General features: G+C 38.2%; 1 protein-coding gene across 2 annotated transcripts in view; it reads left to right on the top strand.

The window, feature by feature from the left end:
• Window positions 1-18,334, top strand: part of AFG1L (AFG1 like ATPase) — a 180,272-nt gene that overhangs the window by 117,221 nt on the left and 44,717 nt on the right. Inside the window, exons 8-9 of one of the 2 annotated variants that reach the window (XM_036769187.1) lie at window positions 2,399-2,519; window positions 10,898-10,980. In XM_036769187.1, coding sequence (XP_036625082.1) covers window positions 2,399-2,519; window positions 10,898-10,980 — 204 coding nt within the window. The remainder of the gene's footprint in view (window positions 1-2,398; window positions 2,520-10,897; window positions 10,981-18,334) is intronic. The other variant, XM_036769186.1, reaches the window with a different exon arrangement.

Genomic DNA, 18,334 nt, shown 5'->3' with positions numbered 1-18,334 from the left:
AACCTCACATAATGTTGTGTTATGACACCAGTATTCTATAAATTTAAAGCTCTTTATACATACACTCGATTTATTTTAAATGCCGCGGTGTCTCCTAAACTGCTCAGAATATATCTTTTATTATTAGTGGCTAAGATTCATGCCATGATCTTGATTCACTAGTTCAATTCAGCAAACATTTACAAAGTACTTGTGTGTCTAAGAAAGGTGCCATGCCTCATTTAACCAAGAATCGATTCTTCAGCTTTCTCTTTCATATTAAAATATAATCAACCTCTAATTATCCATACTTAAAAGTTATTGCAGAAAGTACCAAGTAATGAACTCAGTATTCCCTGGACATTTTTTTAGTTGGAGCTCCAACTAAAGAGCTCCAACCAGAGCTTTTGCCAGAGCTACTAATAAGTAACAAAACTGACTGAGTTTTACCTTCCTTCTCCTAGACTTTACATTCTCTAATAAAAATGCTAATGAATAGCAAAATTACTAAAATGGGGGAAGAAGGAGTCGAACTGGAGTTCAGATAATTCACAAACATTATCCTAGATACTTAGCTCCTTCATAATCAATTCTGTAAATGAACAAGGGTCATCTTGTTAAATTATGCATTCCATAACTGTGAGTTTTCCTTTACTACTCCAGAAATTGTGATTATAATAGGAATTAACCACATTCTACAGTATGTATTTATAGACTTTCAGTGTGGTTATACATGTTAGGTAGAGAAGTTATCCACCTTGGATCATTTATTAAAAGAAAAAGAAAATTCTAAGAAGTAAATTTACCTTACCTCCAAGGTCCTTTCCAGCTCTGAATTTATGATCTTATGGTAAATAAAGAAATAAAGATATAGTAGAAAGCTTTTTTCTTTGGGAGTTTTATATCACACTACATGATGGTAGATAGAGAGAAGGAAAATGTTATGATATGGGAACTCTAACTGTAGTTTTGGATTTTCAGTTGGAAGAATGAGTAAAGGAGATTTTTTAGGTGATATAGAAATTATTCATACATTGTTTCGTATTTTTCTTTTTTAATTTCTTTCCTGATGAGAATACTAGTATTTTTGGATAGGTTTGGTAGGGGAAAGAAGGAGTGATTATTAATTAAAAATGCTATTTATGTCCTGAAAGTAGAGATTGAGAGTGGCCGCAGTTTTAGCCAGCCAACATCCCACTGTGTCAAGGAGAGTGACTAGGTATGATCACTTTGTCAGCATCCTTTGTGTGTACAAAGCACAAGTTTCTGACTTATCACATAACTTGCACTATAATAACTTTGTATAAATCATGACAATTTCATTAGTTTGACACTTTGGAGGGGGAGCTTCATTTATGTACTTTCCAGCATTAAAAGCCAAATAGCAAAGTTGAATTTACGTATTAAAAATCATTCTTCAAAAATCAGAAAATTGTATTGGAATTAATAAGTACCCCTCATCTTACAATGGGATGTGGCTCATGGTAAAGTTTTGAGAATACTTTTATTTGTTGTTGGTCAGCAATATACTCAACACTGCAAAATCAAAGTGCTTAGATCAGAGTAATTATTGAGATGATTGAATGTAGTTAAAGATATAGGTCTTGTGCTGCTGCTGATTTTTGTTTGCCTATCGCAACCCTGTTTATTATTAGCTCAAACAGTGACAGTTTTATAAATGTGGCTGTGCCTGGCCACGTCCTCTGATCTGTATTGCTCCAAGACATTTTAGTACAGCGGGAGAGGTATTAGCTTTGGAATCCAAGAATGTGGGTTCCAATCTCGTCTCTGCCACTGTGTGACCTTCAGTACCTAGCACAGTGCTTGGCACATAATAAATGTTTATTTCTTGATTAATTGGACAAATCACTCTGTCTAGGCCTCAGTTTCCTCTGATGTAAAATGAGAGTTAGAGCGGATGGCCTGTAAGGTCCCTTTTGCTTTTAAATCTGTAATCTTGTGATATGAAATGCTACGGTGAAAGGCCACAACTTGCTTAAGTATAATCATTTTTCTAGAGAGCAGAAACAACTCTTCAAACCAATAAGATCCTTTATTATGTTATCAGTTGTGATGGGAAATGAAACTAGTTAATTTTCATCACTGCTAATTTGTCCAGCCATCTAGGCTTGTGGTTGTCTTAGAATGTAAACGTCTTAGTTAATGTGTGTTAATGAAGAATTATTAAAAACCAAATTTTTCGAAGCATTCTTAATGTTGTCCTTAGGTTTTTCCAATGTCTGGCATCAAACAATAGCAATATATGACATCATTTGTTGGGGTCTAACTATACTCTAAAACATAGAATGTACATAATTAGCAACATAGTGAACAAAGTAAACCCTTGACCCTGTGACCAAGAGCTCTTATCATGCAGTGACAGTTAACACAGTCAGATTTTTCACCTTTCCTTTTATAGATGGTGATAATGATGGTGTCTCTGAAGACCCATGATTCTACCTCAGAGTTCCAAACACTGAGAAAGAGACCCTACACCTGTTGGTGCGGTGATTCACCTCTACATTTTATAATTTCATCAGGTATGCCAACAGATGCTGATGCTTTACGTATTTTCACAGATCTAGTTTACTGTTAGTGATAGATTTGGAAAGATTCTTTACATTACCCAGAAACTGGCTGACATAACAGATAACCCATAATAAAATAAAATATCTGGTGGTACCTTGTAGAACAATGAGAGAATGCTTAGGAAAAAAAAAATTCAGCATACCTGAGAAGTCAGATATGAAAACACGCTGGTTTCAGACTAAATCAGAAAAATAAATTCTTCAAAAATCTTAACGTTATCTAGCCACCAGGAAGAAGATAAAACATTGAAGTCCACCCCTGTGTCATCCCAAATTACCTTGTTTTCCTGGTGTTCTCCTGCCCCATTGGTCTTGCCCTTTGCCTTTTCCAGAAAAAACATCTCTGAGTTTGTCAGGTAGTCCCAATAGCACCTCCAGTATTTCTTCCAAACCTGCTCTGTGCCTAGGATATCCTTTTTTGCCCCATCTTGCCAACGTCTTCTGTCATCATCAGAAGCAAACAGTGTGGTAGAAAGAGATTTGGCTTTGGTTCCAAAAGAGACTTATGTTTAAAAGCTATGTCTAACCCTACCTCCAGTGTGACCGTGGTCAAGTTACTTAACAAGCTACTCCCCACTTGTTTCTTTATCATCTGCAGAATAGGATTAATAATACTTGTCCTTACCTACCTTACAGGATAGTTGTGAGCATCAGATTAGAAAATGTATCCAAGATACTTGGTAAACATAAAGCACAACATACATATCAAATCAACAAGCATTTATTAAGCAACATTTATGTGCCAGGCCCTGTTCTTAGTGCTGGATATAAGCTGTGGTTATCACTTAAGCAGCTCCTGTTACCTATCTACCTTCATGAATCTTTCTTTAGCCAAATAGAAGAATGATCATAATGTCCTCTTACCTTATAACAATATGAAATTCTGATGACCCAGGAGTAATCTGGTTCAGAGGAATTGATTTACATTGATGAAATGTCCACAATTTATAAATCAGAATATGAACTTACTTAATTTATATTGGTAGGTTTCTCTGGCACAAAACCCAGAGTTGGCTAAGGTATCTCCTTCCCAGTGTCAGGGTACCTGAGTGATTTAATCAGTAATCTGAAAGTTATTTAATACACATTGAATTTTAGAGCAAAGTAAGTTTAGGACTGTAAGGGAAATTTTCTTACAGGTTTTACAGCCTAGCAAATCATCTTTCTTCATTTTGTTTTCATTTTTCTTTTTAATTTACCTGCCAAAGAGACCAGAATATTTGTGTCTTTTAGTCAGGGCACCTACTTCCCGCACAGCGAAGGAGAAACACTGACAAATTCTTACCCTCCAGCTTTCCTTTTTCAAGGCTCCAAGAAGATCTCTATATGCCTGTTTGTATTAGAGGCAGTGTAGAACAGTGGAAAGAATACTGTCCTTGGAATTAGAAAAATTGGTTTTGGATCCTGGCTCTAACCCTTGTGACCTTTGCAGCCCTGGGCAAATCAGTTTAAATTCCCTAAGTCTTGGTTTCTTTATAGAGTAAATGTTAATAAAAACATTTGTGCCTCCTACTTCATGGTGGTGTTGTGAGGAAAGTTGTTTTTTTTTTAACAATCTTTTATATCCTTTACTATAGAAAATGTGAGATATTATTAATTTCAATATACTTTCATGAAATGTTACAATTACCAAGATAATGTTAATTTTCATTAATGGCTGGCTACATCTTAACGGCAGCTAGGTGGCACAGTGATAGAGTGCTGGGCCTGGAGTCAGGAAGACTCATCTTTCTTTTTGTTTTTTTTTTTCTTTTCAATTTATTTATTTATTTTTAGTTTACAGCATTCAGTTCGTCAAGTTTTTGAGTCTCAAATTTTCTCCCCCTCTCTCTCCTCCCCCCTCTCCATCCAAGATGGCATGCAATCCAACATATACCTTCACACTAAACATATTTTCACAATAGTCAAGTTGTCAAGAAGAGTTATAACCAATGGAATGAACCAGGAGAAAGAAGAAACAAAACCTAAATAAAACAACAAAAAAAGACAGAGAGCAAGTAATTTGCTTCAGTCTGCATTCAGACTCTGTAATTCTTTCTCTGGATGTGAATCGCTTTTTCAATCATGAAGACTCATCTTCCTGAGTTCAAATCTGGCCTCAGACACTTACTAGCTGTGTGACCCTGGGCAGGCCACTTAACCCTGTTTACATCAGTTTCTTTATCTATAAAATAAGCTGGAGAAGGAAGTAGTAAATCACTCCAGTGTGTTTGAGAAGAAAACCCTAAATGGGGTCACGAAGAGTCAGATGCAACTGAAAAGTACTGAATACCAACAACAAAATTTCCTAATGACATATAGGAGACATTCTAGGAAATTCCATTCTGGACATAGTGGCATTCAGTCCAGCTGAAGCCGAGTAATAAATTACCCGTGGTTAAAATGCGTGCTGGTTATCTGTGTAAATTTGACCTAGGAAAAGCAGAGCTCTAGACATGAAGGTTGGGGGAAAGCATTGCTCTGAGAGTGGGATATTGATGATCCATTGTGGTGGTTGCTTATGGCTGAGCCAGATGGGCTGGTGAGACTGAGATATTGAGTCAGGAATAAACAGGAAGTTAAAGAGTTTCTAAAATGCAGGTTGGGGGCTTTGTATAAAAACTGATTGAAAAAGAAAATATAACCTTCATATGCTGGTAAAATGAAAGACACTTAGCTTGGAGAAACTGAGTAAGGAGCCAAGTTCATAGAGCTGGTAGGAAAATAATTTGCAGAGTACAAAGAAGCATGTGGCAGTAAGAAATTTCAAACTGAGGATACACTTAGGACCAAGCCCGAACAGATGGGGTTGAAAGAAAGAATTCAACTGAGCCTGAGAATGCACTCAGTGAACTAAGATTTAAGAAAAGACCAATGACTTACAAGCCTCAGGCCCTTCTCTTCCCCAGAGGCAACTCCTCTATCCTCTAGCAGCTCGCCCTACAGTTATCCCCTCCATTTGTCTCCTCTGCTACTAATTTTCCATCTCTCTGTATCTACTGGATCTTCCCCTGCTGCCTACAAACATACTCAGGTCTCCTCCAGCTATTAAGAAATCCTCACCTGGGGGGCAGCTAGGTGGCACAGTGAGTAGAGCACTGGCCCTGAAGTCAGGAGGACCTGAGTTCAAATGCAGCCTCAGACACTTGACATACTAGCTGTGTGACCTTGGGTAAGTCACTTACCCCCAATTGCCCTGATTTCCCCCCTCCAAAAAGGAAAAAAATTAAAAAAAAAGAATAAAGATCATGAAAACTGACCTATAAAAAAAAAGTCCTCACCTGTCTTTCTATATCTGCTTCTTTTCAGGTGTGCCAACTTATTCTTCTTCTCACAAATTTCACCATCCTTAATCTTGCCTCTGCCTTTACCCCTCAACTAAAACTGCTCTCTCCAAGTTGCTCTCTTAATTGCCGAATCTAACTGCCTTTTCTCAGTTATCTTCCTTCTTAGCCTCTCTGCAGCCTTGGCCACTTTTGACTAACCTCTCTTCCTGGATATTCTCTTTTCCCAGGGTTATCATTGCACTGTTAGTCAGTCAATAAACATTTGTTAAATGCGTACTATGTGCCTGACATTCTGTCTTGGTTATGTTTCTATGCAATTGGCCATTTTTTCTCATTCTCTTTTTCAGGTTATCACTCATATTCCATCCCCTAACTATAGATGTATCCCAGAACCCTGACTGGGACCCTCCTCTCTCTTTACCCCGTTGGTGATTTTTTTTATCAGCTCTTATTAGTTCAACTATTATCTTGGCAGATGACTTCCAGATCTATTGTATGTAAGCCTAGTCTTTCTCCTGAGCTCCAGTCTTACATCATCAACTGCCTATTGGACATTTCCAGCTGAATGTCCTATAGGTGTCTCAAATACAAGATATTAAAAAAAAAAAAACCTCATTGTATTTCCCACTCTTCCTTCTTTAATTCCCCCACCCCTTCTGAACTTCCTTGTTTTTGTTAAGGGCACCACTATGCTTCCAGTCTCCCAAGCTGGCAATCTAGGAGGCATTCACAATTCTTTTCTCTTCTTTAGCTTTCAAATAGTTAGTTGAAAAGTCTTGTCAATTCTACCTCCACATCTTCACTTATATTTCTCCTTCTCCTCACTTACATGGCCACCTTCCTTCGTTGAAAAGCCTAAAATTGTTCCCCCAGTTCCTACTGTTCTCACCACTTCTCTCCTGCAGTATGGCAATAATCTCCTAATTGGTTCCCCCTGTGTCAAGCTTCTCTCCTTTCCCATCCATTTTCTACACATCTGCCATATTGATATTCATAAAACAGAGGTCCAACCATGCTACTTACTGGTTCAGAAAACTCCAGTGGCACGCATTTACCTCTAGGACACAATACAAACTCCTCTATCTGGCATTTAAAGCTATTCACAATCTGGCTGTCCCTACTTTTCCAGGCTTATTGCCTGGGACCTTCTTATACTCTACATTCCAGCCAAACTGGCCCATATTCTGTCCCTCACGCATAACATTTCATCTCTCCTACCTCTCGGCTTTCGCAGGGAGTCCCCCATGCCTGGAATGTACTCTATCACCTTACATAGGCCAGGGTAAAGATATGGTATCTGTGGAGAAAAGACAATAGAGAAAAACGCAGGGATGCAGTCTTCGTAAGAGAAACTTTCCCTCTTTTGAATTCCTCCTCAAAGGTAGCAGCAAAAAATTGCCCAAGGTGACGTATGATCGTAACCCAGCTAGAGGAATCTATATGTAGCACTTAAAGTTTTACAAAATGCTTTACATACGTTAAACTGCACTGCAAAGTAGGTATTTCATATGCCATTTATTCTATTCCAAAGAAGAAAAAACTGACCAAGAGAGAAAAGGTGATTAGCTCATGGTCACAAAGCTAATAGGTTCAAGGTTAGGATTCACACTGAGATCTTTTGACTTCAGGGCCAGCATCCTCTCCACTATATCTTGCTACCGATACCTATACACCACTTGACAATTTGCATAGAACTTGATGTACGTTTACATTGGACATCATAACAATTTTGTGAGCTAGATATAGGATAAAGATATACTAAGTTCCTGTGAGAATGTTTATGTGATGGTGAAGATTCTGATGTAAGTTTTGTTTGCTGACTATTCTATTAATAACATACAGATTCAATCAAAAGCACTCACAAAGAACCTACTAGGTGCCAAACACTGTTCTGGGTGCTGGAGATATAAAGACAAAAAGAAGCAGTCCCTGTCCTCCAGGAGCTTGTATCATATGGGAGCATGGCAGGGGACCTGACAACATCTATACAGACATATAAGTAATACATCCAAAATACATAAAAAGTCATTTGGACAGGGAACAAAAATTGGGAAGTTCAGAAGTGGTTTTGGAAGAAAGATGAGGCATTCTGTTCTGGACATGGTGAGTTTGGACATCTGAGCTGGAGATGTCCGGTTGGTGATGCAGTGCCACAGCTCAGGAGAGAGCCAAGGGATGGATATATAGGATCTACTTCATAGAAATGATCGTTTAACCCGTCAGGAAAAGTGGTATTTGTGGGAAGTTTTGATGAAAGCTCGGGATGAGAGCTCTGGCATGCCCAACCTTTGTGACCTTGGGCAAATCAGTTAATCTTCATGGAACTCAATTTTCTTATCATTATCGAAGAGGATCAAACTAGATAATCAAACTAAGATAATCTAGCTCTATGATCGTACTATCTTTGGGAATGGATGAGATTGAGAGAGAATGTAGGGAGATTTCTGAAATTAAGGAATTCCAGAATGAATTCCATTCATGTCAGTCTAATCAAATGAAAAATTTGCTGGATTTGGAGACAGAAGAATTGGGTTCCAATCCTGCCTTTTCTACTTCTGTGACCTGGAGCAAGAGACTTGACTTAAAAAAAGAGAGAAAAAGAAAAAAAGAATTCTTTTTTAAAAAGAATATAGTAATAGAGAGTATATTTTCAGCTAATGTGTAACAATATAAATTTAAAAGTTAATAGGGTTTTAATTTAAGCCTTTCCTGCAGGGACTAGCATGTAGTTTTCTATTGTATTTCTCTACAATATTCACTATGTTCTTTAATGTTCTGAGAATGGATAGTCAAAACATTAAAGTTGGATAAAATTATATTCATGAAATGATTATTTCTAATGTGTTTTTTGAACAACTAGAAATATACCTGTTAGATCATGTTGAAAATGTAAACTTTAAAAGTACTTTAGATGATAGATTTATCCTTAAAGCTTACACTTTTACCTTCCAAAGTCAAAGGCCTTTCTTTTGCTTATATACCAATGAGAGTATATTAACCTCTTCTCTCTTCCCATTCCCAACTTCCCTAATTACATTTTCAGATTGTGTAATTGTATTTGTCCTTTGTATACATAAATATACAAACTAGTTCAAAAATAAATTCAGTTTGGTTGCTGATTAATTTTATGCATTTGAATTGGATGAGATAAAAGGTCACAGGTCTTATAAATATCCCTGGGAATTAGAGGGGGAGGGGTATTCGTGTTGCGAAGACTGAACCGAGTGGATAATATCTGAACATTTGTGGATCATAGCTCCAAAAAATATAGAAACCTGGAGTGAGTATTATGGTTGTGACAATTAAGAACTAGCATCTAAGGGCTGTAGTTAAAGTTCCTTTGTGGCTGATTAGGTATTCCTTGGTGGTGATTAGTGAATGTAAGAATGCAATCATTTTGTAGAGTTTAATCACTCTGACGATAGAGAAGTTAGTTACTCAGAAAAAAAAGTAGAAGCTTATATAACTTTCAATGGCCTCATTTTTGTTAATAGCAAAAGAGAAAAGGAAGAAAAGTTTTTGTTAAATGGATATAGTGAGTAAATTACATAAAAATTAATTTGTAGGGTTTTTAAAAAATTAGATACAGGAAAATAAATTGTGTGTATTCAGTTTCTCTTCACTATACTTTGTACATTCTCTAGTATTTATTGAGGCTATATATGATTAGAAAAGGAAAACTGGGCATATAATGAGAGCAAAGGATGCCAGGTGGACAACCCAAGTGCTGCCCTAGTACCTACTAAACTGAAGGCTTAGAGGAGGGCCTCTACTATGTTGGGGAGAACCTTGGTGGAGGATCTGTGGGAGCACATGAACAAGAATTGTGTAGGGCTAGAGGATGTCAATGCACTGCAGTCTCAATGGAGAGAATACCTATATCATGAGATCACAAGTCCATTTACATAGTAAAGTAATAAAGCCCATACCCCTTGACTTAAAAACATCAACATTAAACGTTATCTGAACAAAACAACCACACTATATGGGGCTTGTCCACCTTTGTGCCCCAGGAGAGCAAACTACAGTGCATCTGTGGCCATAGGCATGCCTGAAGTAGGGGAAGGAGCACTGTTTCCAGTGGCACAGAGTCTCCTGAGGTCCAGGCTATTGAGAGGAAGAAATAGGCAAAAAGTCCAGGAGAGAGATGGATTTCTAGTGATGAAGGGATTCTTGAGGTAGCTATATCTGGGATTATGACCTGGAGAAAGAATTTCCATTACAGAGGTTTTAGGATATCTGGGAGAGAAAGTGTTATATGTAAACTTAGTCCCTGCATCATCCCCTGGAGCACTGAATTTGGTACCTGCCCCCACACACTCCAGATTTGGAGTCAAAAAACCTGGCTTTGAATCCTGTCACTACCACTTAACCTCTGTATGATCAAGTCAAGATTGTGTATGTGAAGTGCTTTGTAGATAGATAAATAGGTAAAGCATTTATTAAGTGCTTATTGTGTGCCAGGCATTGTGCTAAGTACTGGGGAGTCTATGAAATACAAGCAAACAAGACAATCCTTACCCTCCAGGAGCTTACATTCTAACAGAGGAAGACAATACATGCGATATAAATGTCTGGTATTACTGTTCTCACCATCGTTTTAGGCAAGTTGCTCAACCTCTCTGTGCTTGGACTGGGTGATCTTTAAGGTTCCTTCCGGGACTAAAAGTTTATAATTTCTTTGGGCTACACCTCTTTTTGACCCCTCCATGGCTATAGCAGGAGGGTGAGATGGTGTTCCAATGATCCCCTCTGGCCTTTCCTTGTACCATGAAATGCATTTTCTGATAGACCAAGGTCACCAGACTTGCAGACTATCCACAAAACCTACTTAATCAATAACGTAGCCAAGATAACGAATACTCACACCAGGCTTTTTTGTACTGTTGTGAGAGTCAATGTTTGGTTACTGCTTCAATTTCATGTGTTTTAATGACATTCTTTTGATTTCTGCTTATACCCTTAGGTTATTTTCTCATGAGAGGCAAGTTTATACACCCAAAAAACAATTATCTCGCTTATTAAAGATCTTGTTTTAACCAAGTGATTTCATTTGTTTTGTAGGAATATTGCAACACAGTTCGGTTGGATTCTGGAATAGATTATCGGAAAAGGGTACTTCCTGGAGCTGGAAAACTCTACTACCTGTAAGTTGGGGTCTCCCCCCACCATATTTAGTATCCAATAACTCATCGAGACAACATAGAAAACTACACAGGATAATTATTAAAGTGTGAAAGATCATCTCTTTCTTACTTTGCCCTGTGAGCTCTCTTAAGCATCAATGATCACTTTATTAAACTGTCTTTCTCTATCATCCACATTTGAATCATTTGTAATGTATCATTAAATTAAACCTAATTAGTTTTTTGGGGAGGTGTGGTGACAGATGGTTAGAAAGTAATGAGTATCCTCTCATAAGGGATTGTGTTAATAGAAGAATATCCTTATTGTATTAAAGTAATTAATTATTTACAGAGATATTCTGACAAGTGTTCATTTAGTGTTGTGTGTTCCTGTGTGCAGTTTAAAAAAAACTGTTTTATTTTGACAGATGATCTGTTTGTATTTACCATTTTTAATTTATTTCTTCATTTATTCTCCTTCAAGAAGAAAGAACTGATATAGAATACATTCAAAAGTACAACTGGTAATATTTTGTCTGATAAAAACATTCTCATTCCTGGGTGGGAATAATTTGTGGTTATAGACAAGCTCAGCAAGAAACTAATGGCATAAAACCTTCAACAAGTAAGCAACATTTCGTAAAAGTGTCATTTGTAAGAAACTTAAAAACATGAAAAGCACTATATGAATGCAGATCATAATTTTAGTACTCACTACAAGGCTCAGCACATGGTGAGTGCTAAAGAAATGTTGCTGTCTTTCTCACTGTCTAGGGACTAATTATGACTTAGACAAAAATTATTTTCTAATCGTTGAAATTTTGATGATTGTATCCATATGACAAATTATGGAAAGGTCATTTCTGTTAACCCTTGTAAAAAATAGATTACTTTTTTTCAAGCAGCATATTTCAGTTCAGTAGACATTTATTAAGCAACTACTGTATGCCAGAAATTGGGGCTGTAAAGACTAAAATGAAAGAATCTCTGGCCTCAAGGTCCTGAATTCTACCAGGAGAAAAACAGTATAGCCACCTCATACCCCAGGGGAAATAGCCCAAGACCCTGAACCTAAGAACTCTGGGAATAGCAGTAACCCAGTCCCTACCAAGCCAGCATGGTCTTGCCAATGCAGCCATAATTTGGGGGAAGGCAGCCTCTGCGGAGAAGGGGCCATTATCCTTGCCACCAGCCACTCATTGGTAAGTCCAGGAGCTGGGGAGATTAGCTGTGCCCCCTCCCAGATGGCTGGCCCTGCTTCCAGCCCAGCCCCCACAGCCATCATCCAGGGAGGCAAGCCCTGTACAGAGAGGACCTGGCAGCTGCTCTTACAGGTTCTGCAGCCTCTGTCTCCTCAACAGCCACAGCTAGGGAAGACTCAGAAAAGAAAGGTCTCACCACTGAAGTCCTTGGTGCTATAGAATGGGGTCAACACCAGAAACAAATATGGTTTTATTCGTGGAAATAACACTAAAGAAGCATTAACATCTTCTTGCTGCTACACCCTTTTGTTTGGCATGTAATTGAAACTTTCTTTATGTATTGCATCTGCATCAGAATGTGAGCTCCTTGAGATCAGGGGCTGTTTATATACCTAGTAGTTAGCACAGGGGTTTGCACATAGTAATTGCTTAATAAATGTTTTTTCATTCATTCATTTATAAGGACACTACTCTCTCCTGGCTCTCCTTCCCATCTGACCACTCCTCAGTATCCTTTGCTGGACCTTGATCCAGGTCATATCTTCTAACAGTGGATGTCCCACAAGGATAGGAGATGAGGAAGAAAAGAATTCCAGGCATGGGGTATAGTTAGTGAAAATGTCCAATGTTAGGAGATGGAAATATCTGGTCTTAGAAACAGTGAGGGGGCCAGTGATGCTGTGTGCATTGGGGGGGAGTTGGAGGTGGAGGGGTGAAGAATTTGTGAAAAGATTGTAAAAGTAGGAAGGAGCCAAGTTATGCAGGTCATTTAACATCAACAGAGGATTTTATATCTATCCTGAAGGTGACAGGGAGCCTCTGGACTTCATTGAATAGGGAAGTGACATTGTCAGATCTGTGAAGGTCGGTTTGACTTGAGTGGGGAGAGACTTGAAGCAGGGAGACCAACCAACAGTAGTGCAGGCATAAGGTGATGATAGCCTGCACCAGGCTGGTGGCACCATGTTAAAGGAGAGAAGGGGGCACATACTGTACGTGAAGGTAAGATAACCAAGACCTGGGCAGGGAGTGGTGAGAGACAATGAGGAGCCAAGGATGACACCTAGGTTTGAGAGGATGGGGGGTGCCCTTTGCAACAAAAGGGAAGTTTGCAGGAGGGGGAGTTTTGAGGGGAAAGATAACATAGTTCCGTTTTGGACATGTTGAGTTTAATATGTCCACAGGACATCCAGTTTGAGATGACCAATAAGTGTGTAGTTGAAGATGCAAGGCTGGAGATCAGGAGAGAGGATAAGTAGATTTGAGATTCATCAGCTTAGAAATGAGTAGAGCATAAGTTCACCCAAATCTCTCCATGCTTCTCTGTATTCATTATTATTTGTTGTTTCTTACAACACAAAACTATTCTATTATGCTCATCTGCAGTAATCTGTCAGAAAAACTATATGCAAACTAATCAAAACTGAATGTTGCAAAATTATGAAGAACTTGCCAGCACAGCCCCAAAGAAGAGCTATGAGAAGACACTTGGGCCCACTTGTTTTCACAGATCCGTTTCATACAATGTCAGGATTGGTTTTTGTTTTTGTTTTTAGTGCTCTGTTTTGCTGGATTTTTTTCTCTCCCTCTTTTTTTCATTATTAAACAATTCTTAGTTATAAGTAATAGCTCTCCAAAAGAGGGAAGAAGAGGGATACAAGGGGAAATCTATGTAAAAACAAAATATATCAATAAAATTTACTTTTAAAAACAATAGTATGGAAGTTTGGAAGAAAAGTGATTTCGGGGGAAAAGATCTGTTTTGTTTTGTTGAGTTGAGGCTCCTTCGTAACATCTAGTTCATCATATCCAATAGGTACCTGGTCACATAGGACTAGAGTTTTAAATACCAATAAAAGAATTTGTATTTTTCCTAGGGAACCACTTAACTAGAAAAATTGCATACTTTTGTGGTTAGTTCTGTGGGTAACATTTTGTAATTTAGTGGAAAGAACTCTGTTTCCAGAATTAGAAAACCTGGTCTCAAATCCCTGACTCTGCCTCTCACTCAGTTTGTGACATTGGGCAAGTAATTTCCCCTTCATAGATCCTTAGTTTTCTCATCCATGAAATGAAAGATCTGGACTAAATGTCTCAAAGGCCTTTTGAGACAGCTTTAAATTCTATTATCCAAATCCAATTTGTTGATAGTAAAAGTCCTTCCTGTAATCTGGGACATTTTATTGAGCCATCACCCTCATTAAAGATGGGGATTTCATCTTCACGGAAGCTAGAGCTTCTTCAGTTCAATCTTGTTTTTAAAAACGCACACACACAAAATATCACTAAGGGCCTACTATTCTTTACTGTTGTCCTATCACCCATGTTAGAGAGCCCGTGGCAGTCATTCTTTCCATCATGCTAGGATAAACACACACACACACACACACACACACACACACACACACACGTGGGTGGAGAGAGAGAAAGGAATAAACACCATATAAGAGGATAGGATCATATGATTATTCCCCAGTAAGCCTGCTTTCTCTTGATGTTGAGAAAAAAGTTTCCTCTACTTGGAAACAAGAAAGATATATTTTTTAACTGCTGTTTAACAGCATTTTAGCCTAACTCAATTAGAAGTCTGTGTTTCCTATATACCATGAAAAGGAATCACTTTGGAAATTTTTTATGCTAGTAAAATTCATATTATATATAAAAAATCAACCCTCTACCCTTGTTAGATGGTGCACTTTTTCTCGGTATTGGTTTTCAGATAGAGACAAGATGCTGACCTAGTGAGAAATGCCTGAAAAGAAAGAGTTAGGACTAAGTGATCTCCAGCATTCTTTCCATCTCTAAGATTTTAGGGTTCTGTGCCCTTTTATGTAATGTTTCATGAGGAAATTGAAATCTACTCATGACCTATATTGTCTTTATATATTAGCAACCCAAATTTTCTAGCACTTCATGTGAGCTTGCTGCAACTAAAGACCCCATATCCCAATCAGCTTTAAAATCGATACAGAAGTTAATATTTTAAAATTTTTTAAATTTTTAAAAATTTTAAAAATTCCTTGGTATTTAATAATTATAATTAGCCAGACAAGTTGTTCTACCAACTAAGACCAGCCATGTACCACCCATGGTAGAAAGATCCATCAGTCTGTCAGTCCTACTCCATGTCCTGGCCCAGTCATTTTTCCTGCATTGAGACAAATTATGCTCTACTAGTAGTGCCCTTCTTTTCATGCCTTTAAGTTTCAGCTTTGCAACTATACTCCTTCCAAAACCCAAAGACTTTGGTTTCCTGGAAGTTGCCCAGTGGTCATGGGTATAACACTCCCAGATTGCTATTTGGCATCATTTATGATCAGAACTACAGTGTTATCTGATTGACTTTAAAATTCTTATAGTTTGAAATTTATAAAAGACAAGATGTCATGGTGTCATGATGAATATCAAGAGCCACCCGTAAAGCCAGGAACACAGATTCAGGCACCATAGCTGACACATAATGCTTTTATGTCCCTAGGCAAGTCACCTAACCTCTTCAATGCCCAAGCAACTCTTAGCTAGGAAGTGCTGACTTGAATTCGTAGAGTTTCCATATCTGAGAGTCCTGAATATCAAGTTAAGCACTACTCAACATGAGAAATTTAACTCATCTATGTTTATCATTTCTCCTCATTCAGTAGATAGGTGTAGTAAATTTAAGGAAAGAATTTGAAGTGCAGATATGATTGCTCAGAAATTTCTCACATCACTGGTTGGAAATGCTGAACATATGCCATACATAGCATTTAGGACAATTACCATCACTGTATTCTACCTACCTTCTTCCAGCAAAGTGCTTGCTGGCTTCCAGAGTTAGAGGCTATTGCATAACCACCTTTCCACATTATCAACTTGCCCCTCACACTTCCCCCTTGCACATATTTGACTAGCTCACTCAACCTGATGCCTACTTCCTATAGTTCCTCCTTATCCTCACCCCTCAGTGACAGGCACACCTTCATTCTCAAAGAAAGGAACACACCACTGAAAATAGGTTACGAATCTCTAGTGTATAAGGAATAGAAAAACCTTTTTTCTGTTTTTTTTTTTGATCTATAGAATTAATATTATCACACTTAAGCTTTATCAACTTAATAAAGAAATAAAAGTATTGCTAGTGTATAAATTCAATGAGGGCAAATCTCTGTTGTACTTTTGTGCATGTACCTTAGCACTTAGCAGAATCTAGGAACCTACTAACCACTCAGCAGCAATTTTGTTCGTTGATGGCTTGACTGGTCAATCTTCAGTTTTGGAGGAATAATGACAAGAGCTCATGGGGATTTTTCAGGACTGTCTTACAGGAACAATCAGACCCAAAGGAAAATATTGGGGCATCTGGGTGGGTATTTGGCTAGTAGTTACAAGTCCATAAGTACTTGAATGAAACATAACAAGCGTCCATTGACACTTGTTAACCACCAGTGACCAATGGCTTCAGTGTGAGCAACACTGAACATGCAAGATTAAAGAGCTCTTAATTATCGTATACCAAAGGATATTTTGCAGAATTATTGCATCTATATCATGAGACAAGTATGTGCATGGTGACTGGAAAAGAATTAACAACTTGGAAATGAAGATTTTTTCATATCATTCTGGAAATGCCAAGACCTAGGTGGTGCAGTGGATAGAGGGCTGGGCCTGGAGTCAGGAAGACCCGAGTTCATACCTGGACTTAGACACCTACTAGCTTTGTGACCATGGGCAAGTCACTTAATTCTGTTTGCCTCAGTTTCCCCATCTGTAAAATGAGCAGGAGAAGGAAATGGCAAATCACTCCAGTATCTTTGCCAAGAAAACCCCAAAAGGGGTCACAAAGAGTCAGACATGACTGAAAATGACTAAACGAAAAAAAAACTTTTATGCATTTAGACAGAAGCTTTGGATTGTACTACTTGGAATTACTGAAAATTTCACACAAAGAAAATTATTTATGACTTTGAAATTTAAGGAGAATTTACAAATCTATGAACATGCTTAAAAAAAAGATATCCACCAGACATCCAGTTTTAGATATCTGAAAGGTAATTAGAGATGTGAAATTAGAGGTCAACAGAGAGTTTGAGGCAGGATAGGTAAATTTGAGAATTGTCAGCATAGAGATGATAGTTAAATCCCTGGGAGCTGATGAGATCACCGAGTAAAGTAGTATAGAGGGAGAAGAGAACAGGATCCAAGACAGATCCCTGAAGGACACCTCCAGTTAGAGGGTATGATCTGGATGAGGATCCAGCAAAGAAGACTGAGGAGCAGTTGGATGTATAGAGAGAGTGGTATCCCAAAAACCTAGAGAGAAGAGGGCATCGTCAAGGAGGAAAGGGTGATGAACGGGCTGCAGAATGATCAGGGAGAATGGGGGATTGAGAAAAAGCTATTGGAGGAGAAAGAAGGGGAGAGGAGGGAGAAGAGCCCAGTTTTACCAAAGGATAGAGCTGATTTTCACAAGGGGCTAATAGGACAGAGAGAAGTGGTCCAGAGACAAGAGTAGGGCTTCCAGGAACCCATAGCCATGGAAACGTCCATTAGAGAGGAAAAAGAAATGTCCGTATTGCAAAGTTGGTGCAGGACATCCTGAAACTTGGAAAGGAATCTTGGGAGTAGTAGATAGTGAAATCCCTTTCATGTCCAGGTCAAGGAACCTTATGATATGCCTCTTATAAGCCTCTACTTTGTCATCTATACTTGTAGAGAAAACTAAGAAGCAGGTCTAGGAGAAAGTGGAAATACTGCTAGCTCTTGGTGCTGGTGCCAATCCTTTAACAGGAATTGGATTATCTTTTCTAGCATCCATTCTCTAGTATCCACTCCCAGACAGAATTGAGGCAAGGACGCTATAAACTATTCCAGTCAAGCCAATCTGTGGTTAGACTTAAGGTGAATAAGAAATCTTTGCTCTATGAATAGGTCTATTTCTATATTTTTAGCTTATTAAAATTTTCCTTTAGTGTCTATGGAAAAATTTATTTTGAAATATTGAAACTTGCCACAGCAGAACTAATGGGGAAAGAAATCTCCCTTTCATTTCTTTCCTATCAAGATAAAGAGGGAAACCAGTAGCAGGTGTAATGATAACATATCCCTTGCCAGGTCATGATCCCAAAAAGAGCTAGTAGAATTGGGGCCCTAGAAAACAGAAAACCTCAGAAGGAAAGAAATGAATTTAGATGCAA

Source organism: Trichosurus vulpecula, chromosome 7 (genome assembly GCF_011100635.1).
Source record: "Trichosurus vulpecula isolate mTriVul1 chromosome 7, mTriVul1.pri, whole genome shotgun sequence".
Classification (NCBI taxonomy): domain Eukaryota; kingdom Metazoa; phylum Chordata; class Mammalia; order Diprotodontia; family Phalangeridae; genus Trichosurus; species Trichosurus vulpecula.
Note: the sequence above shows the minus strand (reverse complement) of the source record. Positions and strands in the feature narration are given on the sequence as shown.